Genomic DNA, 14,994 nt, shown 5'->3' with positions numbered 1-14,994 from the left:
GCTATTGCCATAATCCAAGCAAAAAATGATGGCAGCTTAGACCAGGATACTTACAGCAGAGGTGTAAGAAGTGGTCAAATCTATTTTTAAGGTGGAACTGACAGGATTCGCTGCTGGACTGTGTGTAAGATTATAGTTCAAAATATTATTTTCCAAGAACTATGGACACCTTCACTGTAAGTGTGGACTTTTTGCAAACATCAGATGTACTCAGTAGTTGTAGGACACCTACCATTTCCTTCCCTGAAGTGCTAGCATATTTGGGGATTTGGGCATGTGGTGTAGAATGAAAGCTGGGTGGAATTGTTGGTTGGAGGCCATGTGGTAATCTACAGAGAGCATTGCTAGCAACTGATAGACCCACACAGGTAAACATCCAGGCTCTTCCCATCAGTAGAAAAAAGAGAAAGGGAGAAATGGTAGAGTCGGCTTTCTTTCACTCACAAAAATAACGATGGAAAGTGCCCCCATTAAAATTTTATACTTTTTCAGAGCTCCCAATCAAAAGAAAAGTTCAGGTGAGTGTCAGAGCAGTTTCTCCATCTTGCTGGGCAATGTCTATGCATTCAGGCCTAAAGATTTCTGTCCCTCAAGGGTTTTAAACACTCTAAATGTTAGAATGACCACTGTGTTGTTGCATATAAGCAGGGTCTCTATTTCCCGAATTTCTTCAACTTTAACTAGGGTAAGTGCACTTCCCACAAATGTATTTATTCAACATTTACTGGTACTGTGTGCCTAGCACTGTGCTAAGTCATAAGGATATAGGCAGATATGGTAACTGCTCTCATGGAAGATGAACATTATACAAACAAATCACATGACAGCCCTGGCTGGTGAAGCTCAGTTGGTTGGGCATTGTCTCACAAAGCAAACAGCCACTGGTTCAATTCCCACTAAGGGCACATGCTCAGGGTTATGGTTTGGTCCCTGATTGGGGCACATACCAGAGGCAATGGATCGATGTTTCGCTCTCACACCAATGTTTCACTACCTCTCTTTCTCTTTCCCTTCCCTTCTCTGTAAAAGTAAACAAAGTCTTTTTTAAAAAATCACACAACTATTTAATTGCCATGGTAAGAAACACTGCAGAAGAGGAGTAGGGGTTTCTAAGAGAACCTTAACCTGTTGAAGTGTTGGGAACTGGACTTACCATGTGCTGAGATCAGTGACCTGGTTCTCCCATTTCTGCTATGACCCAGTCTGTTCTTGAGGAGACCGCTGCTTCACCATGGGATAGTAAGGAGGATTAGGGCACTGGAAAGAATACTTAGTTGGGCATAGACACCATGCCACTGTCCTTATCCTTTCTTCCTTTCTTTATAATGGCAGTTACTCTGTTGATTGATATTCAGCTATGGCCCATGTGATTATCCTTCTCATCTAATATATGTCAGATAGACAGATGCACCTTGGAGCTTTGCCAAATGCTTCCCATCCCTGTGTCTGAGTCCACCTGCCAGTTATCCAATCTTGTCCAATCTATTTACCCAGCTAGTAAAAATCATTGTGAATTTCACTTCTCTTATGAGAGTAGTCAACTCTTCTGAATAGGACACAGAGACTTAAAGATGATACCTGCCTGCAATCATCCTAGTCACTGACATAAAATGAAAAAAAAAAATAAAAGCACTATCAAAGACTAACAGACTACAGAAAAAGTTTGTCCTACTTAAGTAGCAACCTTTTACTTGGGTATTAGAGAAAAGTGATGTTTTTATGGTTCTCTTATGGCAAGTATCTAAGAACAAAACAGTACGTATGTCTTCTGTTTTATTCCCTTAATATTTTAAATCTTGTTGATCACATCAAAGATGTTTTAGAACACCTATTGTCTCTATGCAGTTGACTGTAGACACCAATAATTTCCAGTGTAGACTTCTGTTTTGTATTTTCCCCTTCCATCCCATTTCCATCTCATTAAAATTTCTAGGTAGATCCTATTTGGTAAAAGCTACACATATTTTCCTGGTGATCCCCTTTGCTGAAGTCCAGTGCAAGACCTCCAACTCCTATTTCAGGTGCATGGGTAAAGGAGGGCCTTAGGTGGGACCCACATTAAACCCGTGGTTTCCCTGACAGTTATTACACGGAGCAGAAGAATGTCAATAGCAAGAACAATTATACAGATAACAGGAAATCACAGAAAAAGGAGAAAACTCGCTCCAAATGGGAAGATCAGGCCAAGGAGGTGAAGTGATGCTGACAGAAACTGAAAGGTGCAGTCTGAGCAGGAGGAGTCTTGAGTCTGACTGGGCCGATTGGGGTGGGGGATGGGTAAGGAATTCCAAGTTGGAGGAAGACAAGCAGAATAAAACTGAACATTTTAACATTGGCTTATGCACATGGTTTCTACTATGTCAGTTTAAAGGTATTTGTACATTGGTTTATAAATGTATAGTAAAAACAAACAAGCAGACAGTCAAGGCTCTTATTCCAAGATCTAAAATGTAGGGCAATTTCATTTATATGTTTGAATTTCCTTTTACATTTTCATATGTTGAGCTTCCTCATCCAGATTATAAACTTATAAATTTACGATTATGTAAGCCTTACCAATTTAAAAAAAAAAAAAAAGCTCAATGATTATAATGTAAATAGTAAGGACACTAGCTCCTGAGTCAGATCTGAGTTCAAGACCCCTCTCAATCATTTCCTAGCTTTGTGTGCACAAGTTATGTAACCTTCAAGCCTCAGTTTTCTCATCTGCAAAATGGGGTGGTAATAGGGCTTATTTCACATTGTTTTGTGAGAGTTACAGTGCCTGGCATCTGTTAATGATCAATTAACATTCAGTATTAGTCATTGCTCCCAAACATGCAATGTTTATAATACTTTTTCTGAAGAAATATACCAATAGAGCTTCACATAACTTCTAAATGCTCATTTCTCTTCCAATGCAATAAAATGTGCCAGGAATAAAAACTGTCTCAACCTTTTAAAAATATTATGAACCAGAATATCCCACATTTCATCAGCTTGTGAGGTCACAGCTTCCTTTTATGCCAAGTCACAATAGTCTAAACCCCACCCTATATGCCATCAAGAAGTTCAGGTTTGTTTTGTTTTGTTTTGTTTTTTCAGATAGCAAGCACTTTGGGGACTGTTTAGAAAATGTTATGTCAGAAGATACCTTCCACATAAGCCTTGGCTTGCTACCATATTATATAATCCAGTTTATGTCCCTCAAAATGAGCTTCACTGAGCATTTTTTCATCTCTAAAGGCCCCAGAAAAGGAGCTGCTATTTTCTCACTCCATCCCAAGGCCCCATCCTGACTTTTTCAGTGGCCTCTTCCAAAGATGTTTTGTCTGTGAGAAGGATCACGTCCTTCAAGGGACCTCTTACCCTTATCAAGTGTCCCTCAAAAGGCAGCAAACAGCCCTGGTTTGTCATATCTAATTTCCATTCTCAACTAAAAGAAACCAAGGCTCCTATAGGGGAAGGCTAGTCCTAGATCTATAGCAAAAAATATTCAAGATGAGCCCAAATTACTGTGTTCTGTCAGAAGGCACAGAAGGTGGGCTAATGAGTTGTGTCTAAAGGACAAAGGGATCAACAAGAAGGTACTGTCATTGACCAAAGAAGAAATAAACTGATCATCTAAAAATAATAATAAATACAATTGATTAAAACACATTGTGTGTATTAACATGAAAACATGAGCTCATGATGATGTTTTGAACAAGTAAGAGAAGGCAAACAACCTTGGTGGATACCATTGCAACACCAAGCCTTTTATTCAGAAAACTGGCACTTAAAAGGAAAGGACTAAGCATTTATCCTGTCTATCCTGTATAAACTATATTGCAGGGAACTGACATCACCATAGTTTATAACAAAAAATTCCTTCTTATGTAAAAATTCTTATAAATGTGAAAGGATGATGGAATCAGAACATCATGTTGTAACTCCCAATGAAGTAATTGATTCAGGTAATAAACATTCACAAATGAAATCATTATTTGAAAGGTTGATGGAGAAATTTTGCTGCAGGAGATGAGGCTATCACATCTTATCCACTGCAGCATCACTAGCAACAGGACACCCAGAGATTGCACGTGTCCTGCTGTGATGTAATATGATGCCCACACAGTACATCTGAGGTATTGTCACCCACATTAATTGAGCCTGAGTCTCATCTAGCCTCAAAAACTAAATTTCACTTTTAGGAGTTTGGGAAAAAGTGAAATTACATTACAAGGAAGCAAAAACGCAAATCCAGAGTGAGTGAGAGACATTCTCCAGGCAAGCCCACTCAGTTTCTGAACAAGTCAGTGACTGGGGAGGGCAGGAAGAGGGGCAGATTGCTGTTAATAAAAGAGGCTGAAGAGACTTAACATCGGATGTGATGTGTGGACCTAGTTTGAGTGCTGATTCAAGAAAACCAGCAATATCATAGGAATGCAGACTGGTGTAGTCACTGTGCAAAATAGCATGGACATTCCTCAAAAAATTAAAAATGGAACTGCCTTATGATCCATCAATTCCATTTCTGGGTATATAGCCAAAGAAACCCAAAACACTAATTCAAAAGAATATGTGCACCCCTATGTTCATTGCAGTTATGGAAGCAACCCAAGTGCCCATAAATAGACAAGTGGATACCACTCAGCCATAAAAATCAATGAAATCTTACTATTTGTGACAGTGTGGATGGCTCTAGGGGATATTATTCTAACTGAGAAAGTTAAAGACAATACCATATATTTGACTTATATGTGGAATTTAAAGAACAAAATAGACAAACAAACAAAATTGAAATAGACTCATGAATACAGAGATCAGTTGAATGGTTACTAGAGGGGACAGAGGTTAGGGGCTAGGCCAAAAAGCTGAAGGGATTAAGAAATACAAACTGAAGACTTCCAGCCAAGATGGAGACGTAGACAGACATGCTGCATCTCCCTCCACAACTAAGAAGGAATACAACTACCTCAAAACTAGAAACAACCAGAAGTTCCAGAAAATCAAAATACATGGATATAAAGAAGAAATACTCATCCAGACAGGTAGGAGGAGCAGAGCCGGGGCGGAGAGGATGCGGTGTGGTGGCAGTAGCAGCAGCAGCAGAAGGCCAGCGGAAGACATAGTTCCATGTTTTGGGAAGTCAGGAGGGACACCTGGGGAGCATTCCCAGCTCCTCACCAGACTGCACAGCTCGCTGTCCCAGCACCGGGGAAGGTCAAGCCTCATTGCTTTTGACAGTGCAAACCAGTGGGGGTTGGGATGGAGGCAGAGGCTGCCAGTCTCTCAGCAGAGTCTGCTTGTTTGAAGGGCCCGCATGGACCTGGGGCATCTGCAGACCCACCCACTCTGGTAACGCCAGCCAGGGCAGCAGCTAGAGGGGTGCCGGTTCAGAGCAAAAGTGGGAGAGGTGCCTGGAAAGGGGGCGAGTGCTGGGCAGGCAGCATTGTCCCCTCTTGGACCTCTCCCCCGCATACAGCGCCACAACGTGGTGAAACAGGTCGCCTGTTACTGATGAATACCTAAGGCTCTGTCCCTTACAACATAATAGGAGCGACAGCTCTCCCTGGGACATGGAAGCAAACAAACACAGGAGACTTCTGGCCAAGATGGAGGCTTAGACTGACATGCTCCATCTCCCTCCACAACTAAGAAGGAATACAACTACCACAAAATCAGAAATAACCAGAAGTACCAGAAAATAAATGGAAGTCCAACGAATGAAGTTATAAAGAAGTGGTGCTCATCCGGACAGGTAGGAGGGGCAAAGCCGGGGAGGCGAGTTCAAGCTATGCTGTCCACGGTAGCAGCAGCGACTGAAGCAGGACAGTGGTAAGCACAGACACCCATATTTAAGGGGAGGCGAGAAGTGCCTGGGCAGCACCCTCAGCTGCAGATCAGAACCATCAGCTTGCAATTCCAAAGCCAGGGAAGGCAGACCTCCATTTCCTTGGACTGTGAGGACCGGAGGGGAGGGGAACAAAGGAGGAGGCTCCCGGTCTCTCAGCGGAGAGTGAACGGCAGAAATCCATCTTGGACCCCAAACCCCCGCAGAAAACGCCACAGCATGGTGAGACGGGTGGCCCAGTTGTGACAAGTGCACAGAGCTCCGCCCCCTATAGCGTAGGAGGTGTGACAGCCCTGCCCAGGGAGCAAAGGTAAACACGAAACTGTCAAGATGGCACAGATCATGATAGAGATCCTGGTGATGCAGCTGACCGGACAGCAAATATCTAATCTAATGGCTCAGCAGATAGGAAATCTTTCTGAGGCTCAGTTCAGAGCTTTGGTTATAAAATGCTTACAGACCTAACAGCAGATCTTAAACAAGATGAGGAAGGAATGAAGGCTAGTCCTGCTGAAATGAACAAAAACACATATGAAACTAGTGGTGAGGGAAAGAAAACCAGGGATCAAATCAACAAATCAGAACATAGGGAAAGAACAAACAGTCAACCAGTGCAGGAAGAGGAAACGAGAAGTGAGGAAAATGAGGAGAGGCTCAGAAACTTATTGGACAGCTATAAGTGGGCCAACATCTGAATCATAGGGCTGCCAGAATGTGAAGAAGAAGAACTAAAAATTGAAAAATTATGTGAAAAAATAATGAAGCAGAACTTCCCTGAGTTGGAGAAGGAAATAGACTTACAGGTCCAGGAAGCACAGGGAGTTCCAAGGCAACTGGACCCAGGGAGAACCACACCAAGACACATTATAATCAAAATGTCAAAAATTAAGGATAAAAAGAGAATCTTAAAAGCAGCAAGACAGAAGAGAATTATGTACAAAGGGATCCCAATAAGACTACCAGCTGATTTCTCAAAAGAAAGTCTGCAGGCAAGAAGGGACTGGCAAGATATATTCAAAGTAATGAAAAGCAAAAACCTACAGCCACGATTACTCTATCCAGCAAAGCTGTCATTCAGAATAGAAGGGCAGAGAAAGTGTTTCCAGGACAAAGTAAAACTGAAGGAGTTCATCAGACCCAAACCACTGTTATATGAAATGTTAAAGGGACTTGTTTAGGAGAAGGAGGATCAAAACTATGAACATTAAAATGAAAACTGTATCACAACAACCAACAACAGAAGCTAGGGAATTGAAACAAAGGCAGACTAAGTAGGCAACGAGAGTGGGAAAATAATTATAGGTATGGGGAACATTTTGGGGAGAGGTCAGTGGGGAGGGGGAAAGGGGGGGAGATGGTACAGGAATTAAGAAGCATAGTAGGAGGGAGTGGAGTAGATAGGAAGATGTTGAGAAGAACTATATGTACAACTAATGGGCATGGACTAAGGGGGGGACAACTGGAGGTGGGTCACTGGGTGGAGGGGAACAAAGTGAAAAGAAATTGGGACAACTCTGATAGCATAAACAATAAAGCATATTTTTTTAAAAAAAGAAATACACACTAGTAGTTACCTATTAGTCATGGATGTAAAGTACAGTACAGGGAATATAGTTACTAATATTGTAATATCTATGCCTGGTGTCACATGGATACTGGAAGTATCAAGGGGAACACTTTGTAAGTTAACTGATTATCAAACCATTATGCTATATACCTGAAACTAATACAAAAATCATGTTGAATTGAAGCTGTAATTGAAAAAAATATATGTGTGTTCTAAAAAAAGTAATTTCTAAAAAATGTGAATGCTTTCAAACCTTGAAATTTAATACAATCCTTTACATCATTTGCTCTACATGCAATGAAATGAACTCTTTCCAAGCAGTCTTATTTCTGAGCACTATTTATGCTTTATATTTTAAGTTAACTTTGGTCTTACCAAATGAAAAATATTTTACATTAATAAAATCATCATATAGAAATATGAAAAATTAATTAAAATAATTTTCTTTCAGAAACCAGGAAAATCTCACTTGGGACTAGGTATTAGGTGCCAAGGTAATATTGTCATTTTGTTCAAAGTTTAAATAGCATTGTGGTTATATAAAAATGTTCATGCCTTGGCCAGGTGGCTCAGTAGGTTGGAGTGTTGTACTGTACACCAAAAGGTTGTGGGTTCACTTCCTGGTGAGGACACATACCTAGGTTTTGGGATCCATCTCCAGTCAGAACACATATGAGAGGCAACCAATCAATGTTTCTCTCTCACGTCGATCTCTCTCTCTCTCTCTCTCTCTCTCTGTGTCTCTCTCTGTCTCTCCCTCTCTCTCTCCTTTTCTCTCTAAAATCAATGAGCACATGAGGTCTTTCCAGAGCTTGTCCAGCCATGTAATATGAAAAATAGAGATATAAAATACAAGAAACATTGGACATAGGACAATGACACCTCAGTCACTTTCAAAGTAGGCACCTTGGGACCTCACACAGTTCTCTCAATCACCATCAGCTGCCCTGTCATATTTTCCTGAATCTCATCGATGGACTGAAATCTTTCCCCTTTCAAAGGTGATTTTAGTTTTGGGAAAAGCCAGAAGTCACAGGATGACAAATTTGGGCTGTAGGGAGGCTGAGTCACCTGGGTGATTTGACATTTTGCCAAAAAACTCTTCCTGAGATGTGATGCATGAGTGGGCATTATTGTCGTGATGAAGCTGCCAATCACCAGCTGCCCATAGCTGTGGCCTTCTGAATCATCCAAATAGTTTCTGTGGAGAAATGTTCAAGCTTAATGCAAAATTTGATGCGGATTCGTTAGTCTACTTGCTCAGTCATTTTGAATGTGATGGCCACACAGTACACATGCTCACTCAATGGTATCTACTGCCCCTACTGACTAGAATAGTGAAGTTGTCATTGTTCATGCATGCACACTCCAGTCTGTCCTCCTTGGCTGCCAGGTTACATTGATATCATGCAAACCACTATCGTTATATTAACAATGGCTGGGCTATTTCTAGACAGACCTTGTCTCCTTGGGTGAGGATTTAAAAAATGTTCATAATTTTCAGCAATTCATACTAAAGTATATAGTGCTTTGCTTTCAGATACTTTAACAAATTAAAAAAGAAAAGTGACAACCAAAAATAAAGTGACAAAACCTTGATAATTATTGAATCTGGGTGACAAGTGTATGAAAAAAAGAGTAAAAAGGGGACAGGTGAAACACATGTGCCAAATCTTGATAACTGTTGAAACTGGAAATGTGTCTACAAAGGTCCTTTGTATTTATCCCTCTATTTTTCAGTATGTTTAACATTGTTTTAAAATATAAAGGAAACAAACATGGTACAACCTTAGGACACTGGTACATTTCTCAAAATCTGGGTAATTTGCACTGAAGCCTATGTACTGTGTGTGCCAAGATTTCAGCAATGCTGTCTAGGATGGACTGAGCCAACTCTGGTCCCACACCCCATAGTTAGTTCCATCTGTGCACAGGCAGAAAGGCTGAATGTCATCTTTCTCTGGGCAGCCTCCCCAGTCTCACCCTAATCTGTGGAGAACTGCATGAGCAAGCACTCTCATACATCATCCAAGAACAAGCAGCAGTTTTCTAATACAGGGCAATCTAAATCCTAATTTATAAACTGTTTCCTATTATATTACTATGGGGCCTTCCCACTCTGCTGACTCCTTCCACCATGGGGGCTTGGCTTTATCTTAATGTAGTCTACTCTGCATGGACTGTCAGCCTCCAGAGAAATGCAAGCCATCACATTTTTTATTTTTAATTATGATGAAATACACATGACAAAAAAAGTACCAATGTAATCATTCAAGTGTCTAGTTCAGTAGCAGTCAGTACATTCACATTATTGTGTAACCAATTTCTAGACTTCTTTTTAACTTGCAAAACAGAAACTGACACCATTAAATAACAGCTCTCCATTCCCACTCCCCCCACCCCAACCCCAGGCAATCACCATACTACTGTCTGTCTCTATAAATTTGATTACTTTAGGTACCTCATGTGAGTGGAATCACACTGTTTATCTTTCTATAACTGGCTTATTTTACTCAGCATTATGTCCTAAGTTTATCCATGTTGTAGCATGTGTCGGCATTTCTTTTTAAGGCTGAACGCCATTCCATTGTATGGAACGACCACATTTTGTCTATCCATTCTCTGTTGATGGACACTTTGGTTGCTTCTACCTTTTGTCTATTGTGAGTAATGCTGCTGTGAACATGGGTGTACCAGGGCACTGCTTCTTGCAATACTTTTTTTTTTTTTATCCCAGTGTTTCAAAAGTGTTAGGAACAGTTCTCAGACCAGATTCAAGCTCCAGGTATTGTGAGCTTCCTGCCCTTAGGGAGGGCTGCCCAAGCTCATGACTTGGTATGCTTTAATTTAAAACAATAAAAATAATAAATGCTGGCAAGAGGGTAAAAATTGGAAATTCACTCCCTCGCCCCTATTTCTCATTCCCTGAGCAGTGGTTTCTGTTACATGGAAGGTGTGTATCTTCCCAAAAACTTTATCTAGACACATACAAATGTATATATGAACACAGTTTTGCTTTATGCTTTATAACAGTTTATTTTCTCTCAACAATGTGTCACCTTTCCATGAAGTGGGAAGGTGCTGCGTATCTAGAGTATTTTCCACTCCTGTGCTGTTACAAATGATGCTAAGTTGAATATCCTCATGCATACACCCTTGCATATTTTTGTGATTATGGTAGGATAGAAGTGAAAATGATGGCTCAAAGTGCATGTAAGGTTAAAATGTTGACAGGGACAGCCATGCAGCTCTCCTAATGGACTATGATAATTTACCTGTTAGTTTAAAAGAAAGATTTGAGTTTATTCTTTCAGATTTAAGGCAAATATCCCTGTCTGTTCTTATTTGATCACCAAACATCCTTGCCCTCTCTACAAGCAAATCTAAAGAGCCTGTGCTACTTAATTAAAATCTGCCTGGAAAATCTCAGGTTAATAAAACTAGATAATTTTAACAACTTCTGTCTGTTTATAATTTTAGGCAAATTTAATGGGCAAAAATGTAATTGTATATTTATGTAGATAATACATTTCAGGATTTCTCCTTTGAAGTATCAACAAATACAAAGTTAATCTTGTAAACATTCACATCTTTTACTTTCAGGATTACACAAATGTATCTTTGAAATGCCATGTGTCTTTAAATAAAAAAAAAAAACTTTGCTCCCTACACCTTCCCTTTTTTATTGTTAACTGTTTTAAAGATTACAAATTGCCCCAAAAATCAAGTCCTCTAAGGCTTTTTTGTTGATATGCCCAGGGGGATATCTGCCCCCAACCCCATTTAATTACTTAAGCCACTAGAAAGGTTTGTGAATGTCTGCCTAGGCAAGCGATTTCACAATTATATTTCAAATATAAAGGTTTCATCAAATAAGGCAAAAATTGCTCAGGGCACATAAATTTGAAAACAAGCAATTGGTGGTCCCCAGAGACACCCAATACACTGAGAGGAGTTGTTACAGGAGAGGAAAAGCCAGATACATCACGTTTATAAATGTGTTTACTTCTCAGAAAAATAGAAAGACAGCGTCTGAACAGAGCCAAGCCTGTTAGCCCTCCCCGCAGTCCTCGGCGCACAACATCCGTGGACGCCAGGCTCTTCTTTTGTGTCCCCGCGTGCTCTCCAGGCGCGTCTGCGTGATGCACGGGCGCGTCCGCACACAGGCAGGGCTGGGAGCCGCCGCCGCCGGCCGCCCCCCACCCCTGCGCGCACGGGCACGCTGGCTGTCCTCCAGGAGATGGCAATTGGTATATGCTCGATTGTTCTGCGACTCTTGATTCACCTCACTCTGAGGATTCCAGTGGCAAAGTGATCCTTCCTCCCCGTCTCCTCCCTTCCTGGCCCCCGCCCTCCCTCTTCCCGCAGCAGGATCCCCACGCCCCCGCTCGGCGCCCCTCCTCCTCCTGTTCCTCTGGCTCCGGGATTCCTGAAGTTATTAGGAGAAATAAGGTAGCCGAGGGGACCACATGGAAGTTGTGACAGCTCCCAGCGGCGCGCCCCTTTGGTCTGAGCCAGTACCTCGCCTTAGGAATTACCGCTGAATGAAGGAGGGCCCCGTGCCAGCCAACCTGCCGGGATGGGCCACTGCTGCTGCAAGCCTTATATCTGCCTTCAGTGCCTGGACAAGACGGTACTTTGCTTTCCCTCTCTCTTCTTCCCTCTCCTCCTTTGAAACGGCAGAGAGAAAGCCAGAGCCGCCTGCCACCTCTGTCCCTCTCCCCTGGCCTGTGTGCACGCTTTGTTGATGGGCAGGAGGCTGCCCTGCCGGTTCCAGTGTGTTGGTCTCACCCACTTTGCAGAGCCTTACATAATTCTGGTTCCTGCAGCCTCAAATGTTAACTGTTGCATTTTCCTGAAACAGTCGGGCTCTGCTTGAACAGCTTGAAATTCAAGCTGCCAAGAAATCCCTGGAATGTTCTCAATGCATTTTAATGTACGTATGAATCCTAAGATGTTCTAGTGGGAAATTTAGATTAGTTAGACACGTTTTTCTCTGCCAACTGCTAACTTTGAAAGTTTACCACTCTTTTTTACAAACAGCATCCATCCTTTAATTTGTATTCTTAGGGGCAGAGAGGAAAGCACCAGTACAGTTATTCTCTCTGTGCTTCCTTGAATTACATGGGATGAATAGCACAGAGGTGAAAACTAAGAGCCAGGCTCTATGGGTGTGTTCAGGTCTTCAGTGGCAGGAAATTCACAGCCAAGGAACTGGAAATACCGTACAAGCTAGAACTGTATGACAGTTCCAACAAAAGCTGTTCTTTACTTTTGACATGTGCCTGTGAGCTTGCAGATGGATTAGGATATACTTTTAATTTTACTACTAGAAATATGTTGGCCAGAAACTTTGTCTCTGTGATACAGTATATTTTATTCTCATGCTCATTGGGATTTCTCAAAGATACATGAAATGGGATTTAACAAGGGGTTGAAATAGCCTCTTTTCTCCCCATGTGGACATCAGCTACAGAGATAGCTTGAGGTATAGTATGTGACCAGGTGAAGGAAGTATATGGCTTAATATAAAACTCATTACAAGGAGGTCACTTGGGAACATCTTAGTTATCAGTCTCTTTATAAACTGTGACCTAAAGTCAGATTATGTACCACCTAGGAAATTTAAGCTGTTATTGTAAAAGTCACCTAGTACTTTTGTTCCAATAGAAATAACTGTTTCAGCAGGCTTGGCTTTTGCTACCATGAGTACGGACTAAAATATTTATGTACGCATATATGTGCTTTTAACAACAAAAAGAAATTTAAGACATTTTTACTCAGTTGTTTGCAAATCCAACATTAAAGTAATTAAGCCCCTTTTCCAAAGCAGTGGTCACAAAAAGGCATTGAAGAAACTTCAGAACAATAATTATAATAACAGGGAAGGATTTGCTACATGTACAATATTATGTTCATATTCCTAAACCCTGATACAGATTTTTTAGAAGTAGAAGCCATAATACACAGACCATTTTTTGAGAAAAATATATTTTAAAGTGAAACCATCCTTTTTTGTTTCAAATCAAGTTCTTGAAAATAATTATCCCTGTGTCAGTCTTCTTAGTTTGGGCATTTGGGAAGGTAATTAAAAGTTCATCTCTTTAGCAGTGTGATATTTAAGTAACTTTCAAACCTTCTAGCTTTGAAACCTCCAGTTTAATCAAATTATTTTTTTTTACTGATGAAAACTTAGCAGCTTACTCTGTATCTGTCAGCTTTCTCATTATGTTTACACCCAGATTTCTTGACTTCTCTTTGCTATATTTTAGAATAGTATTCCTGATGGTTTTGTAGATATGTATTTGTGGGTTCTTATTTTAGGAATTGAGGGCTTTCTTTTGTTAAATATTTTTTAAGTATTATTGTTTTATTTAATCCCCCACTTTTCAGGATAACTTCACTGGCAATATGTCAAAATTGTCTGTTTATTCAATCATTAACTCTTGAACCAGGTATTGTATACTAGGAGTATTATGGGATTCCACTCCAATCTCCAACTCAGGAAATCAGTACTCCTTTAAATCTCACAATTAAATCCTTTAGTTCACCAATCAACTCTAAGAATCCCAGCATCACCATCAAAAGAGGCTTGATAAAATTGTTGGTAAAGTTGTTTCTAGTTACTTTAGCCCAGCTTAATAATCCTTTAAAAAAAAAGAAACAAGAAACATTTTCTCAGAACTTTATATGGATACTAAATAAAAAACTTAATTTTGAAAAATAAAACATAACTTTTAACAGTTTGGTTGAACAGAAAGATTTTAAAAGCTGATTGTGCTTATGTTTTTAACTTTTTAAAAAATCCATTGACTATATTTATTGCTGGTTTACTGTGTGCCTACATATTATAGGAACTATCACAAATTATTAGAAGATACATTTTTCCCAGTGGAGTTTACTTGTTACTTGTTCAGTTGTACTTCTACCTTTTCCAGAGAAATTACAAGTGGAGTAGGCGACAATAACATGTATAGAGCAATTAAAACCTTAGTACAGTAGAGTATTGTATAATTGAGATTCTGTGGTCTTAACTTTATGTGTTCCTGGAATCTTAGTGAAAAGAGAAGTTAGTGCTGGAATTGTAGGCAAGGTTTCTTGGAAAAAGTGGAACATGAATTTCACTTGAAAGAATGTGGGGGAGTTCTCATAAACTAGTGAGGAGAAGCAGTGGCATCCTAAGCAAGCAGTGCCTATGTGAAGCTGTGTTAGCCCAGTGTGTTGAAGGCTAAGTGGAAACACAGAGGAACCTGAGCACATCAGGAATGCAGAGAAGTACTTTCCAGGCTAAAAGCCAGGCTCAGGTTTTTTAACTTGAGTTAATAAGAAGTAGGGGTCCATCTTGGGAGTCTGAGCTGTTAAGAAACATTCAAACCTGTAGAGAATTTTTATAACAATTTATTTGAGCCAAACTGAAGACACTGCCAAGAAACAAGATCTCAAAGTCTCCAAAGAATGACAGTTTTGCAGTGTTTCTTATGCACTTGGATTTAAGGAGGGACTGTAAGGAAGATTACATAAAAGTCAGAGGAAGCAAGGTACAGGATAGTGACCAAGAATATGTGTTTCCATGAGGGTGGTTATACCTCCAAGGGGTCTAAAAAAGAGGATT

The 14,994-nt window shown here is 40.4% G+C and overlaps 1 protein-coding gene across 3 annotated transcripts in view; it reads left to right on the top strand.

The window, feature by feature from the left end:
* Nucleotides 1-14,994, top strand: part of MTUS2 (microtubule associated scaffold protein 2) — a 447,573-nt gene that overhangs the window by 363,761 nt on the left and 68,818 nt on the right. Inside the window, exon 1 of one of the 3 annotated variants that reach the window (XM_090273749.1) lies at nucleotides 11,774-12,015. The exons of the other annotated variants lie outside the window; for them this stretch is intronic. Coding sequence (XP_090129875.1) covers nucleotides 11,962-12,015 — 54 coding nt within the window. The 5' untranslated portion in view covers nucleotides 11,774-11,961. Of the gene's footprint in view, nucleotides 1-11,773; nucleotides 12,016-14,994 lie in introns of those variants that run through there. 3 annotated transcript variants of the gene reach the window in all.

This window comes from Furipterus horrens, unplaced genomic scaffold, assembly GCF_987537825.1.
Source record: "Furipterus horrens unplaced genomic scaffold, mFurHor1.1.pri manual_scaffold_4, whole genome shotgun sequence".
Taxonomy (NCBI): Eukaryota; Metazoa; Chordata; class Mammalia; order Chiroptera; family Furipteridae; genus Furipterus; species Furipterus horrens.
Note: the sequence above shows the minus strand (reverse complement) of the source record. Positions and strands in the feature narration are given on the sequence as shown.